The sequence below is a fragment of the Talpa europaea genome, assembly GCF_964194135.1.
Source record: "Talpa europaea genome assembly, chromosome: 12".
In the NCBI taxonomy this organism is placed as follows: domain Eukaryota; kingdom Metazoa; phylum Chordata; class Mammalia; order Eulipotyphla; family Talpidae; genus Talpa; species Talpa europaea.
The window spans coordinates 23102503-23116152 of record NC_140079.1 but is presented as its reverse complement, the minus strand read 5'-3'; the positions used below and the strand labels follow the sequence as shown (position 1 = coordinate 23116152).

The window sequence follows — 13650 nt, the reverse complement described above, 5'->3', positions numbered from 1 at the left end:
ATTTAAAAATAATCTAGGAATAGGGCCTTCCTGGTGGCGCAGCGGTTGAGCGCTAGGTTGCGAAGCTGCCCACAGCCTCTGCAGCGCCAGTTCGATGCCCGGCCACCGAGCGAGGGTCCCACATGGCACGCAGACCTCTCCTGCTGCCCGGTGCTCCCCTCAGCAGTGTACTGCGTCAGTCTGCCTGCTCTGGTCACCGCTCTGACTCTGGTGCATTCTCTCACCTTCCTGCGCTTCTGACTGTACCCAGTGCTTGTATAAATAAATAAATAAATCTAAAAAAAAAAAGGAATATTGGCACCTCTTAAAAAATAAATAAAATAAATAAAAATAATCATAACTATATCTGTAACATGTTTGATTAAAGAGTTAAAGAGTACAATTTTCTTTATGCATTTGTATTTTCTAATTCTGGAATTCTAAATACTGGAAAAATATATTCATAATAGGCAAAACTTTAAATAAAAAATGAAATAGGAAGGCAAACTCTTTTATCTTGGAGGAGGGGTAGGATGAGAGGTGGGAAAAAGAAATTGAGGGAAATAGTTGTAATTTATTTACTGAGGGTAAAAGAAAGTTAAACAAACCAGCACAGAGGTCACAGTTAAAGAATGGATAGTTTTAACCTGAAATGGGGAAGTCTGTGAAAAAGAACCATTTCTCAGGGGATAAAGAACAAATTGTATGCTCTTGATGTACTGTCTTAGGATTTCAACTGATCAAGTAAATGAAGCTGAATGACCTTTACTTTTTAATATATACTGTGTATTATTTATGCCTCTATGGTTCCATCACAGTATATGATGTGCTCTCAAACAGCAGGCAGCTATATAATGTATATGTTAAATATGTCATAGAAACTGTAGGAGGCAGGGATTGGACACAGAGCATAATCTGATAACCATACCTATTAATCCTTCTGACATGTCATCTAAGATGATCAGTGAGACTACATAAGCCCTGGTTCCTGTCAGATGGATGTTGATCCATAGATCCATAGATAAATATACGTTTAGGAAAAGACCTTAAAAATTGGAACACTCTGGAGTTGGAACACCAAATATCAGGAAAAAAGAAATCAACCTTTATCTCTTACTCATGGCAGGTAACTAATATCAACTGCCAACATGAAATAAAATCTGTCATCAAAAAACTAGAAAATATTTAAAAGGATTTCCCTCAGTCACTGTAAAATCAGAATAATAGAAAGGAGTTCTAATTAAAGTATGAGTCAGAATATTAGCACATTTCCATGTAGGAAAACGAAGCTGGAAATTTTAAAAGGGAAGTTTCATACAATGAGAAGGAAGTTTAAAGGTTTTAATTCAGCCTTATCTCTTCGTTTTATAGAAAAGTTCTGTCTAAATGGTATTTTGACTTCCTGAAGATTACATAATAATGACTTTTAGATAGAAGACATAAGGCGTTCTCCACAATCCATTTTCAACAGATGTATTTACAAAATAACCTCTTAGGCTGATTTTCCTGTTCTTGTTTCAAGGACACCCTGCCCACCATGCAGTCACAGCCCTGGGAAATTGGAGCACAGTGACTGAATTCATGCTGATTGCCTCCCCAGTTCTCCTGGAACTTCGAATTTTCCTCTTTGTAGTTCTCTTGCTCACTTACACATTAACAACAACAAAAAACATCATCATCATCTTCTTAATATGGACTGATAATCGCCTACAAACCCCCATGTACTTTTTCCTCAGTAATGTGTCATTTGTGGATATTTTATAAATCACTGTCACCACCCCAAAGTCGCTGGCTTGCCTCCTAGGAGAGAATAAGACCACATCTTTCCCTGGCTGCATCATCCAAACCTACTTCTATTTCTTTCTGGGGACAGTGTTTATCCTCTTGGCAGTGATGTCCTTCAAGTGCTAAGTGGCCATCTGTAACCCACTGAGATACACCCTCACCATGAACAGCAGGACCTGCCTTCTGCTGATCCTGGGCTGCTGGGTGGGGGCCTTCCTGTCCATGTTGGTACCAACCATTGTAGTGACAAGGATACCTTACTGTAGCAAAGAAATTAATCATTTTTTTCTGTGGCCTCATCCCTCTTCTAAAGGTTGCCTATATAGACACCTCATTGAGAACATAAACTTTCTCTTATCTGCCCTTATCATCCTGAGTTCCCTGGCATTCACTACTGGGTCCTACACCTACATCATTTCAACTATCCTGAGCATCCCTTCCAGGGACGCCAGAAAGTCTTCTCCACCCAAGCTTCTCACATCACTGTTGTCTCCATTGCTTATGGAAGCAACATCTTTGTGTATGTAAGACCCAATCAGAACTATTCACTGGATTTTGACAAGGTAGCTGCTGTCCTCATTACGGTTGTGACCCCTCTTCTAAACCCTTTTATTTATAGTTTGAGGAACAAAAAGGTAAAAGAAGTGTTGACAGAGACAGTGAATAGAATCAGCTCCTTGATACTAAGGAAAATTGACGTTAGTGTTCAGGACATGATACAACTTTTCTTCAGTCTATTCATTCTGCAAGGATAGGCAGCATGTTGGTGTGCTAGAAACTTTAGACTGTGTCAAGAGCATGAGCAGTGCTCATATCAGAGTGTATATTCACATCTTAAAACCATGGAAAGTCACCCATGGGATTCAGAGGTCTCCAAATCTAGTCTTAGCTAAATCAATTTATCTTGCAGATGACTTTGGCCACATCACAACTTATCTGAGCCTCACTGTTTCCAGCTCTAAATAAAGTAATAGATAATCAAGCATCACTACTTTCAGTGAGATACATAAAGTTACAGAACTTTAACTTTTTGCTACGTGCTCTTGACTATTTCAAGAAAGTTAATAGTGGTTTTCACCTCTATTAACCACGTCAAGTAAATGCGATGTGAGATATGAGGGAAAAAGAACCAAGGCTCAGGATGTTATCAAGCCTCAGCCTATCAATGGCTGAGGTGGAGATACTTGATGAGAAAAGGAACATAAGGGCATGTTGGTGTTAGACCAATTGAATTGTAAGTTCCTGTGGGATATCTAAGTTTTCAGATGAACTATCAATATTATTTGAAGTGTAGGTAAGAGAAATAAACTATAAATGTAATTTATAGAAACATTAAATATATTAATCATGGTTAAGGTCATAGAATTAGCTGAGATAAAAAAAAACATATCATTATCCCCACCCTGGTGTTTCCCATAGGTGCCCACCATCTCCAACCAATATTCTCCAACCAATATAAATGAACTCTGAATCACTCTCCAGTAGTGTGTCACCTATTCTGAGCTTCCAGGACTCCCTGAGGCACAGAAGTCAGACAGAATTCAGACAGCATCAATTCATACAATTGAGTGTATCTGAAAATATGAAATGATTTCAATGCTTTTAAAAACTATCCCATCCCTTCCAGGTCATGCAAATGTTCTCTAAGTAATGAAACATCTGAGGCAGTGTTACATATGTGTGATGCAATATAAGCCCTACATAATACAGAAAAAAAGATTATGATATTAAAATTCTTAGAGTGTTTGAAAAAAACACTCTAAGTGTATATTAGAAAAAAATCTCTAGATACTATTATATTTAGAAATATAACCCCAATTTTTTCAATATAATCAGTTGAACATGGAGGGGGAAAGATTCGAATAATAAATCCATTTTAGTGACAAACTGAAATTTCATTCTTAATCTAGTAATTTACCAAACTTAGACTTCACTACTAGAAATCTTATGCCCTGCCTTTCAAATACCTAATCACTCTATTGTTTTCTTAGTTAGACACCATAAGGAAGTTCTTGATCCTTTTAAGTTTGAAAATTAAGTTTTATTAGTCACACACTCCAACCACCAGAGGGAGTGCGAGACACAAGCGTGCACATGCACACGCCACACCCCCACCCCATTCAATTTACCTCCTACAATCACAGGAGCGTCAGGAAGTTTGCTGCATTAAACAGTTCCCGGGGGTCACTGTTCACATTGAACGCATTTTAAATCCAAGATGTTTGGAAGCTTTGGATGTGAGGAATGAATCTGCTAAAATTTTTGAGTTTAAGAATCTGGGGTTCAAAATTGAGAAAGATTGAGCAAGAATCTTGGGTTCAAAATTGAGATAGATTGAGCATTGGGGGGCCAGACATTCTTTACATGAAACTTGTTGAAGTGTACATTTCTTCAACTTCAATGTTGGTGCTAGAGGGTAATTATGTGCGTTTTAATGTTGGTTGTTACATATTTGGACAAATGGTTTGATACTGCAAGTCATTGCAGTATCTTGAAAATAAAAAAGTAATACTGTGCAGTGTTTAAAATAAAAAAAGAATCTTTGGGTTCACTTTTATTTCACATACGTGGCTGGCGAAGTAAGAAAAGCTTGGAGTCTCCTATCACCGAAGGCAGCCGCCCCGTCCCCTGTTCTTTTTCTAGGATTAAATCATGATCAGTAGAGAAACAAGTGGCATGAAGTCCTTACTACAGGCCTGTGGTGCTCTCTTAGAGATAAACATATTTCTTTACTTGGGGTACTTTCCCTTGGACTCTTTGTATTCTTTTTTCCTTTTTCAATTATTTTTAAATGTTTTGAGATATTTTTGATAAACATTAGATAAAAATGTTTCTATTTGAAAATTCATTTTCAGAGTAACTTTTACAAAGTAAATTATGCTCATGTCCATTAAAATAACCTATTGTCGCTTTTCACGAAGATGGCACCGAAAGCAAACAAGGAAGCCCCTGTCCCTCCCAAATCCCAGGCCAAGGCAAAAGCTTTGAAGGCCAAGAAAGCAGTGCTGAAAGGCGTCCACAGCCATAAGAAAAAGAAGATCCGCACTTCACCCACTTTTCGGAGGCCCAAGACATTGCGACTCCGAAGGCAACCCAAATATCCGCGGAAGAGCGCTCCCAGGAGAAACAAGCTTAACCACTATGCCATCATCAAGTTCCCTCTTACCACTGAGTCAGCCATGAAGAAAATAGAAGACAACACACTTGTGTTCATTGTGGATGTCAAGGCCAACAAGCACAGGATCAAACAGGCTGTGAAGAAGCTCTATGACATTGATGTGGCAAAGGTCAATACCCTGATCAGACCTGATGGAGAAAAGAAGGCCTATGTTCGACTGGCTCCTGACTATGATGCTTTGGATGTTGCCAACAAAATTGGGATCATCTAAACTGACTCCAGCTGGCTAATTCTAAATACAATTTTTCACCATAAAAAAAAATATATATATATAACCTATTGTCTAAATATTGAAAATGTACATATTTTCATTTGTAGACATGTACTTTAATAAATTTTCCAAAGACTGCATTTTTTTTCAGTTTAGTCTTACTTTTTAAACAGTTAAACAACAATTTCTGGTTTTTATTTTCAAGACTGTATTTTCTTAATTAAAACAGTTGTTACATTGTTTTAATATACAAAGAGAGTGACTGAAATGTAAATTCTTTTCTGTCATAAGCTTATAGTGAATACACATGAAAAATAATTCAGTGAAATTGTTATCTTTATTGCTGTCATTGATTTCATTTTACATTTTTTGAAAAACCTTTATATTTTGGCTGCTCTTGTCCAAAATAAATTGCTGAACACTTCCATATTTTAAGGCAACAGGAATGAGAAATTATTAAAAGTGAAATTTGCAAACCCAGTGAGGCATTGAATCTCTACTTACTAAACAAGGGAGCAATTGAGTAAACTGTCATATGAGAACTCCAAACATGATAAGACTTTAATTTTGAAATTTTTAGGGTAATTTTGTTTACTGTATATTTTTTGTTTTTAGGAGACAGATGACTAGATTTAAACTATCATAGAAAATATGTAAAATTTTTAGATTTAAATTGCCCTCCAGAAAGTGCACATTAACTTTTTCTAGCAAATACTGCTTATAGAAACTGCCTCTGAGTTAAAAAGTACTCCTGAAAGAATCTATCAGGCCTATAGAGATACAACCTCAGAAAACAAAGTTAAGCCAAAAGATATTTAGTTATTAAGTAATATGAATCACGCCAATAGTACTGTGACAGATGGCATTACTTTTTTTGGTAAATAACTTCATTATATAATATAAATTATCATCAGTTATCCCAATAAATGTTTATTTTTTGCATTATCTTTAACTGAACTGACATTGCATTGTAACATAAGTTTCAGAAATAATTCATTAAAAAACAACATGTATGCATACTACATTACGTTCTCCACTGAAAGTCCAATTTTATTGTAAGATCAACCCACTTAACAAAAATTTAAGTGTACAGTAAAGTTAACCACAGGCACAAGAGTGCAAGGCAAATCTCTAGAATATACCCATCTTACATCACTAAGACTTTAGACTCTTTGAACAGCTACTCCCTATCCCTACTACCCCAGGTCCTTGGGACTCACCATTCTATTCTATCTCTCTGACAATTTTATTTTTTTTTTAATTCTTTTCATTTATTTATTTATTTATTTATTTATTTATTTATACAAGCACTGGGGTACAGTCAGAAGCGCGGGAGGGTGAGAGAATTCACCAGAGCCAGAGCGGGGAGCAGAACAGGCAGAAAGACCAAAGTACACTGCTGAGGGGAGCAGCGGGCAGCAGGAGAGGTCTGCGCGCCATGTGGGACCCTCCTCAAGTGGCCGGGGAGCAGCTGGGGATCGAACCAGCGTTGCAGAGGCTGCGGGCAGCTTTGCAACCCAGAGCTCAACTGCTGCGCCACCGGGGAGGCCCTGTCTGACAATTTTAGATAAATACATGCAAGTGGAATCATGTGACATTTGTCCTTCTATATTTGTCTTATTTTATTAAGTATAATGTCCTCCAAGTTCATTGCTTATGATGAGATTTCTTTTACAAAACTGAATAATAAAAAAACTGAATAATATTCCGTTAAATGTATATAGCACATTTTTTTCTTTATCCATTTACTTAGTAGATATTTAATCATCTCTTGGCTATTGTAAGTAGCACTACCGTGGATGTGAGCCTGAAGCTATCTCTGCAAGATCCTAATTTCAGTTCCTTTGGATATATACACACAAGAGGGACTGTGGTATTACAAGGTAGTTCTATTTTTAGGTTGTTCATAGACCATCACAGTTTCCATAGTAACTGTACCATTTTATAATTCCCACCAACTGTGCACAAAGGTTCGAATTTCTCCACATTCTCACCAACACTTATCTTCTTTTTTTTTTTAATAATCATCATTCTAACAAGTGTGAGGTGATACCTCATGTTTTTGATTTACATTTCTCTAGTGACTAGTAATGGTAAGTATCTATTCCTTTACCATTTTTGTCTTCTTTGATGAAGTAGCTATTCATTTCCTCTGCCCATGTTTAAAGCATTTGGACATTTTTGGCTGTTAAGTTGTAGGAGTTCCTTATCCATATTATTTTTATTGTAGATGTTAGGTAGATGGTTTGCAAAGTTTTCTCCCATTCTGTTCATTATCTTTTCATTGTTAAATGTTTCCTTTGCTGCACAGAGCTTTTTAGTTAGATGCAGTACTGTTTATTCTTATTTTTGTTTTCTGTGCATTTGGTGTCACAGCCAAATTGTTGCCAAGCCCAATATAATGAAGCTTTTCCCCTGTGTTTTCCTCTAGGAGTTTTACAGCTTTATTTCTTATGTTTAAATATTTAATCCATGTTGATTTAATCTTTTTTTTTTTTTTTAATACAAGCACTGGGTACATGGGCCTCCCCGGTGGCGCAGCGGTTGAGCGCTGGGTTGCGAAGCTGCCCACAGCCTTTGCAGCGCCGGTTCGATCCCCGGCTGCTCCCCGGCCACCGGAGGAGGGTCCCACATGGCACGCAGACCCCTCCTGCCACCCCCTGCTCCCCTCAGCAGTGTACTTCGGCCCTTCTGCCTGCTCTGCTCCCTGCTCTGGCTCTGGTGAATTCTCTCACCCTCCCGCGCTTCTGACTGTACCCAGTGCTTGTATGTATAAATAAATAAATCTTTAAAAAAAAAACAAACAAAAAAACACTGGGTACAGTCAGAAAGGCGGGAGGATGACAGAATTCACCAGAGCCAGAGCGGGGAACAGAACAGGCAGACTGACGAAATACACTGCTGAGGGGAGCAGCAGGTGCAGCAGGAGAGGTCTGTCGTGCCATGTGGGACCCTCGCTGGAGGCAGAGGATCTAACTGGCGCTGCAGAGGCTGCGGGCAGCTTCGCAGCCCAGTGCTCAACCGCTGCGCCACCAGGGGAGGCCCCATGTTGATTTTATTTTAAAGTGTCAGAATGCAGTTTCATTCTTTTGCATGCAGATATTCAGTTTCCCCACACTATTTGCAGAAGAGACTGACATTTACCTATTGCATTTTCTTGGCACCCTGTCAAATTTATCAGTTGAGTGTATATGTGTGGGTCTATTTCAGGGTTCTCTATTCTGCTCATTGGTCTAGATGTCTGCTTTTATTCCAGTAACATACTTTTTTGATTACTATGGCTTTGGAATATATTTTAGAATTGAGAAATGTAATGCTTCTATTTTCTAAAGATTTCAACTATTGAATATCTTTTATGGTTCCATATGAATTTTATAATATTTTTCTATTTTGGTAAAAACAAATGCTATTAGGATTTTGGTAGATATTTGATAGGGATTTGATTTTAATTGTAGATCACTTTGGGTAGGGTAAATCACTTTAGTAATATTAATTTTTCCAGTTCACGAACAAAGATGCCTTCTCATATATTTGTATCTTCTTCATTTTCTCTCATCAGTGATTTACAGTTTCCAATGCACATGTCTTTCGCACCCTTGGTTAAGCTTATTCCTAAGTATTTTTTTTCTTGCTATAGTAATGGGATTGTTTTCTTAATTTCTTTTTTGATACTTCACTGTTAATAAACAGAAATACAACTGATTTTTGCATGTTGATTCTGTTCCTGGATTGTTTACGCCATCAAAATATTAAGATAGTAAGGACTGATATTAGAATATAAACCTAAAGTGACTGATGGCACTTTTCATCATAGAACCTTCTAACAGACAAATTTGTAGGAGGAACAACCTTGGAGCCAATGGGTTCCATAGCTCCATAGTAAAAGGTGGAGCTTTCCCTGCTCAATCCCTGACTCCCCAAACGCAGGCTGCTGGGAACTAGGGGTTGAGGGGATTTACCATGTGGACCTTAAAGAGACTGAGCACAGATGAGCTGCTCTCTTGTTGGCTGGTTTCCAACTGCAGCCTGGTCTCTGCTCTGCTGATACTATGTTAGGGTAGAACAGACTGCATCTGGCCACGTACCAGTTAATAAATTTACTTCTCTTTTCTCTTAGTTCTCCCTTTTCTCACTCCATATGTAAATAAACATTTTTTATTTCCTATTTCTCCCTGCATATCTACTTTTGGTCTCATTCACATGTATTAAGTGCATAGGTGAGGACTCACAAGTTATGTCACACTTTTGCCCCCCCCCCAGGTTTACCCACAAGTCCACATCATCCAATCCAGCCCACCAAAGAAATACATTGAGTTTGGACTCCATAGCCAGTGACAAAGGGAATTATTTTTCTTGGCCATATCCTGTAAGTATGAGAGAGGCAACTGGTGCTATAGACAGCTGGTCACAAAATTGAAAATTTGGTATTTTGGGTCCCAGGTACCTCTATGTTGATTTCTACCTAAAATTTCAAATTTCAAATTTCCACCTAAAATCTAAAAATTTCAAAAATTTTAGACAAATGTATTGAGTGAACTGGGTGGCAGGTATTTGACCACCCCCTTCATTGAACATCAGGTGCCCCATATCCTAGCAACAGAGAGAAATTAATCCTAAAATAAAGTCAACTATAATGTGCCTTAACAAAGCTTTAAGCAGAAAATCTTAGAAGAATCAATTAAATCTAAAATAAATTGGCACCCTGTGAATACAAACTATTATATTTTTTAATGAAAGAAAACAAGACACAGACATTCAACAACATTTAAAATATGCCATCCAACCAAAACTTGCTAGACAAAAATAAAAAGGAAATGTAAATAAAATGAAAGAAAAATCTGTCAAAGCAACACATCTAGAAATAACAGAGATGACAGAATTTATCAAACAATAAATGTGAAATCACCATAATAAAAGTTCTAAGATTTTTTTAAACAAGCATGAGAAAGAAAATGGAAGATATATAAAAAAAGAAGCAAATGGAATGAAGAGTAGATAGAGCTGAAAAAGAAAAATTCCACTAGATGAGTTCAATAGCTGCTTAGTTGCTTCATAATAAAAGAACTTGAAGGCTGAGTAAAAAAACTATCCAAACTACAGATTGGAGGAGGAACAAAAGCAAAAATCAAAATGAATAGAACCTTGGTGGCCTTTAGGACAATATCCAGCATTTACTGTATGCACGTATGTACTTATAACTAGAGATCAAAAGGGACTGAGGGGTCTCCCTGGTGGTGCAAGGATTAAATCTCAGTGCTATTAAGCTATGGCCAGCCATGCAGCATGAGTTCGATCCCCAGTCATGGAGCTAACCCACATGGCACAGAAGACCTATCTTGTCTCACCTGCTGCTCCCCTCAGCAGTGTATTACAGTAGATCCACCTGTTCTGCTCCCCACTTTGTCTCTGGTGAATTCTCTCACCCCCCTGAACCTCTGGTCTATACCTCAGTTCTGGTATGCATAAATAAATAAAATAAATCTTAAAAAAAAAAAAAAGGACTGAGTGGAGAAGAAAATATTTAAACAAACAAATTATTCAAATAAATAGTGGCAGTAATTTTTCAGTTGGATAAAAAATATAAATTCACAGGCTCATGAAATGCAGCAAATATCAAACAAAAAAGGGAAAGGAAATTTTATAACTACACATATAATAATTGAATATATTTTTTGAATATTATTTAAATCAAATATTTAAAGCAATCAGATATTAAAACATGTTACAACATATTATATGTGTATAAACTTATGCTATAAATACACGTTTATACACATGTATCTATAAACATACGTAATATACCCTAATGTCTTACTAGAAACCATGAAAACCAAAAGAATATGGACTAGTATCTTTAAACTGCTTAATGATGGAAGGTGGGAATGGAATAAACTACCTAGAATTCTTTGCCCAAAAATATATCCTTCTAAAATGAAGAGCATATGAACAGATTTCAAAAAACCAGATTAAAAGAAATTTGCCATCAGAATTTCTTTGAAGCAATGTTAAAAACTACCTCAAAATGGGTCATAAGCCTATACATCTAAAAAAAACATTTAAAAAAATCTTTGCAATCTTGGGGTAGGCAAATATTTCTCAGATTACAAAGCAATGAGCCATAACATATGCCCATGAAAAGAAGCCTATGTGATGGTTTAACATCCGAAAATCAATCAACGTTATCCAACACATCAACAAAAAGAAATATAAAAACCATATGATAATATCAATAGATGCTGAGAAAGCTTTCGACAAAGTGCAACACCCATTCATGATAAAAGCCCTTGAAATTCTTGGGATTCAAGGAACATACCTCAACATCATAAAGGCCATCTATGACAAGCCAACAGCCAGTATCATTCTCAATGGTGAAAAGCTGAAAGCAATTCCATTAAGATCTGGAACAAGACAAGGATGTCCACTCTCACCATTGCTTTTCAATATAATACTGGAAGTCCTAGCCAGGGCAATAAGACAAGAGAAAGACATCCAAGGAATCCAAATAGGAAAAGAAGAAGTCAAACTATCACTATTTGCAGACGATATGATATTATACATAGAGAACCCCAAAAACTCCACAGAAAAGCTAATTCAACTCATCAATCAGTTCAGTAAAGTGGCAGGATACAAAATCAACACGCAAAAGTCAGTAGCCTTCCTATACACAAACAATAAATCTGAAGAAGAAGAAATCAAAAAGACCATCCCTTTTGTTATTGAAACAAAAAAAATCAAATATTTGGGAATAAATCTAACAAAAGAGGTAAAGGACCTATACAAAGAAAACTATAAAACACTGTTAAAAGAAATAGAAGAAGACACAAAGAAATGGAGAGACATCCCCTGCTCATGGATTGGAAGAATAAACATTATTAAAATGGCCATCCTTCCAAAAGCAATATACAGATTCAATGCTATTCCAATCAAAATTTCAATGTCATTCTTCAAAGAAATAGAACAATTATTGATGAAATTCATATGGAATCACAAAAAACCCCGAATAGCCAAAGCTCTCCTGAAAAAAAAAGAAGGGAATGGAGGCATCAGACTCCCAGACTTCAAACTATACTACAAAGCCATAATCATCAAAACCGCATGGTATTGGAACAAGAATAGACATACAGACCAATGGAATCGAATAGAAAATCCAGAAATAAACCCACAGGTTTATGGTCAACTAATCTTTGACAAAGGAGCAAAGACTATGCATTGGAGCAAAGAAAGTTTGTTCAATAAATGGTGCTGGGAAAACTGGGTCGCTACATGCAAAAGAATGAAGCTTGACCACCACCTCACACCATACACAAAAATCAACTCAAAATGGATTAAAGAACTAGACATAAGACCTGAAACCATAAAATATATAGAAGGAAATATAGGCGAAACACTACGTGATTTGCACATCAAAGACATCTTTACAGACACATCACCCAAAGCAGTGATAGTGAAGGCAAAGATAAACAGCTGGGACTATATCAAATTAAAGAGCTTTTGCACAGCAAAAGAGACAATAACAAAAACAAAGAGAAACCCCACCAACTGGGAGAACATTTTTGTACCCAACACTAATGATAAAGGACTGATCACAAAAATCTGCAAAGAGCTGATGAGTCTCAACAACAACAAAGAAAATAATCCAGTCAAAAAATGGGCAGAAGAGCTTAAAAGAAACTTCTCTGAAGAGGAAATGCAAATGGCCAACAGGCATATGAAAAAATGTTCAACATCACTTGTCATCAGGGAAATGCAAATCAAAACTACCATGAGATACCATCTTACACCAGTGAGAATGGCACATATTAAAAAAACTAGCAACAACAAATGTTGGCGAGGGTGTGGAGAAAAAGGAACTCTTCTGCACTGTTGGTGGGAGTGCAAACTGGTCCAACCACTGTGGAAAGCTGTGTGGAGATTTCTGGACCTACTAAACATAGAGCTTCCATATGACCCAGCAATTCCACTCCTAGGTATTTACCCAAAGGACACAGAAACATCAATTCCAAAGAACACCTGCACCCCTATGTTTATAGCAGCACTGTTTACAATAGCTAAGCTTTGGAAACAACCCAAATGCCCAAAAATAGATGACTGGATCAAGAAGATGTGGTACATATATACCATGGAATATTACTCAGCATTCAAAAAAGATAAACACATGCAATTTGCTGCAACATGGATGGCGCTGGAAGGGATCATGCTCAGCGAAATAAGCCAAAAAGAAAAAGAAAAATACCGGATGGTCTCACTCATAGCAGGAATCTAGAAAACTTAAATAAGGGACCAGGAAAATGAATAACTATAAGAAAGTGAAAATCAAAATCAACAAAAAACTATGAACCAGAGACACTTTTAGGGGGGCGGGGGCGGGAGGGGAGGGATTGGGGTCAGAATGGGGGGCTGCAATTGTATGGGGAATATAACAATAAAATTTATAAAAAAAAAAAAAAAAGAAAAGAAAAGAAGCCTATGTAAGTATCCACGACAGCTTTGTTTTTAG

At 37.0% G+C, this 13650-nt stretch overlaps 2 protein-coding genes across 2 annotated transcripts; both read left to right on the top strand.

The window, feature by feature from the left end:
• Positions 1-1560: 1560 nt before the first annotated feature.
• Positions 1561-2519, top strand: OR6M1 (olfactory receptor family 6 subfamily M member 1; the record flags this gene model as incomplete). Its single annotated transcript, XM_084249852.1, is given in 6 exon segments — positions 1561-1740; positions 1744-1887; positions 1891-2046; positions 2048-2093; positions 2096-2200; positions 2203-2519. Coding segments are annotated over 6 exon segments (948 nt in total).
• A 2157-nt stretch (positions 2520-4676) lies between these two features.
• On the top strand, positions 4677-5175 carry LOC311180848 (large ribosomal subunit protein uL23-like). Its single transcript, XM_084248844.1, has one exon. The coding sequence runs from the start codon at positions 4686-4688 to the stop codon at positions 5151-5153; it is 468 nt and encodes a 155-aa protein (XP_084104970.1). The 5' UTR covers positions 4677-4685; the 3' UTR covers positions 5154-5175.
• The last annotated feature ends 8475 nt before the right edge of the window (positions 5176-13650 follow it).

What these genes read in the sequence shown, in the direction of transcription:
- LOC311180848 (XM_084248844.1), top strand. Translation starts at nt 4,686, where the DNA reads ATGGCACCGAAAGCAAACAAGGAAGCCCCTGTCCCTCCCAAATCCCAG.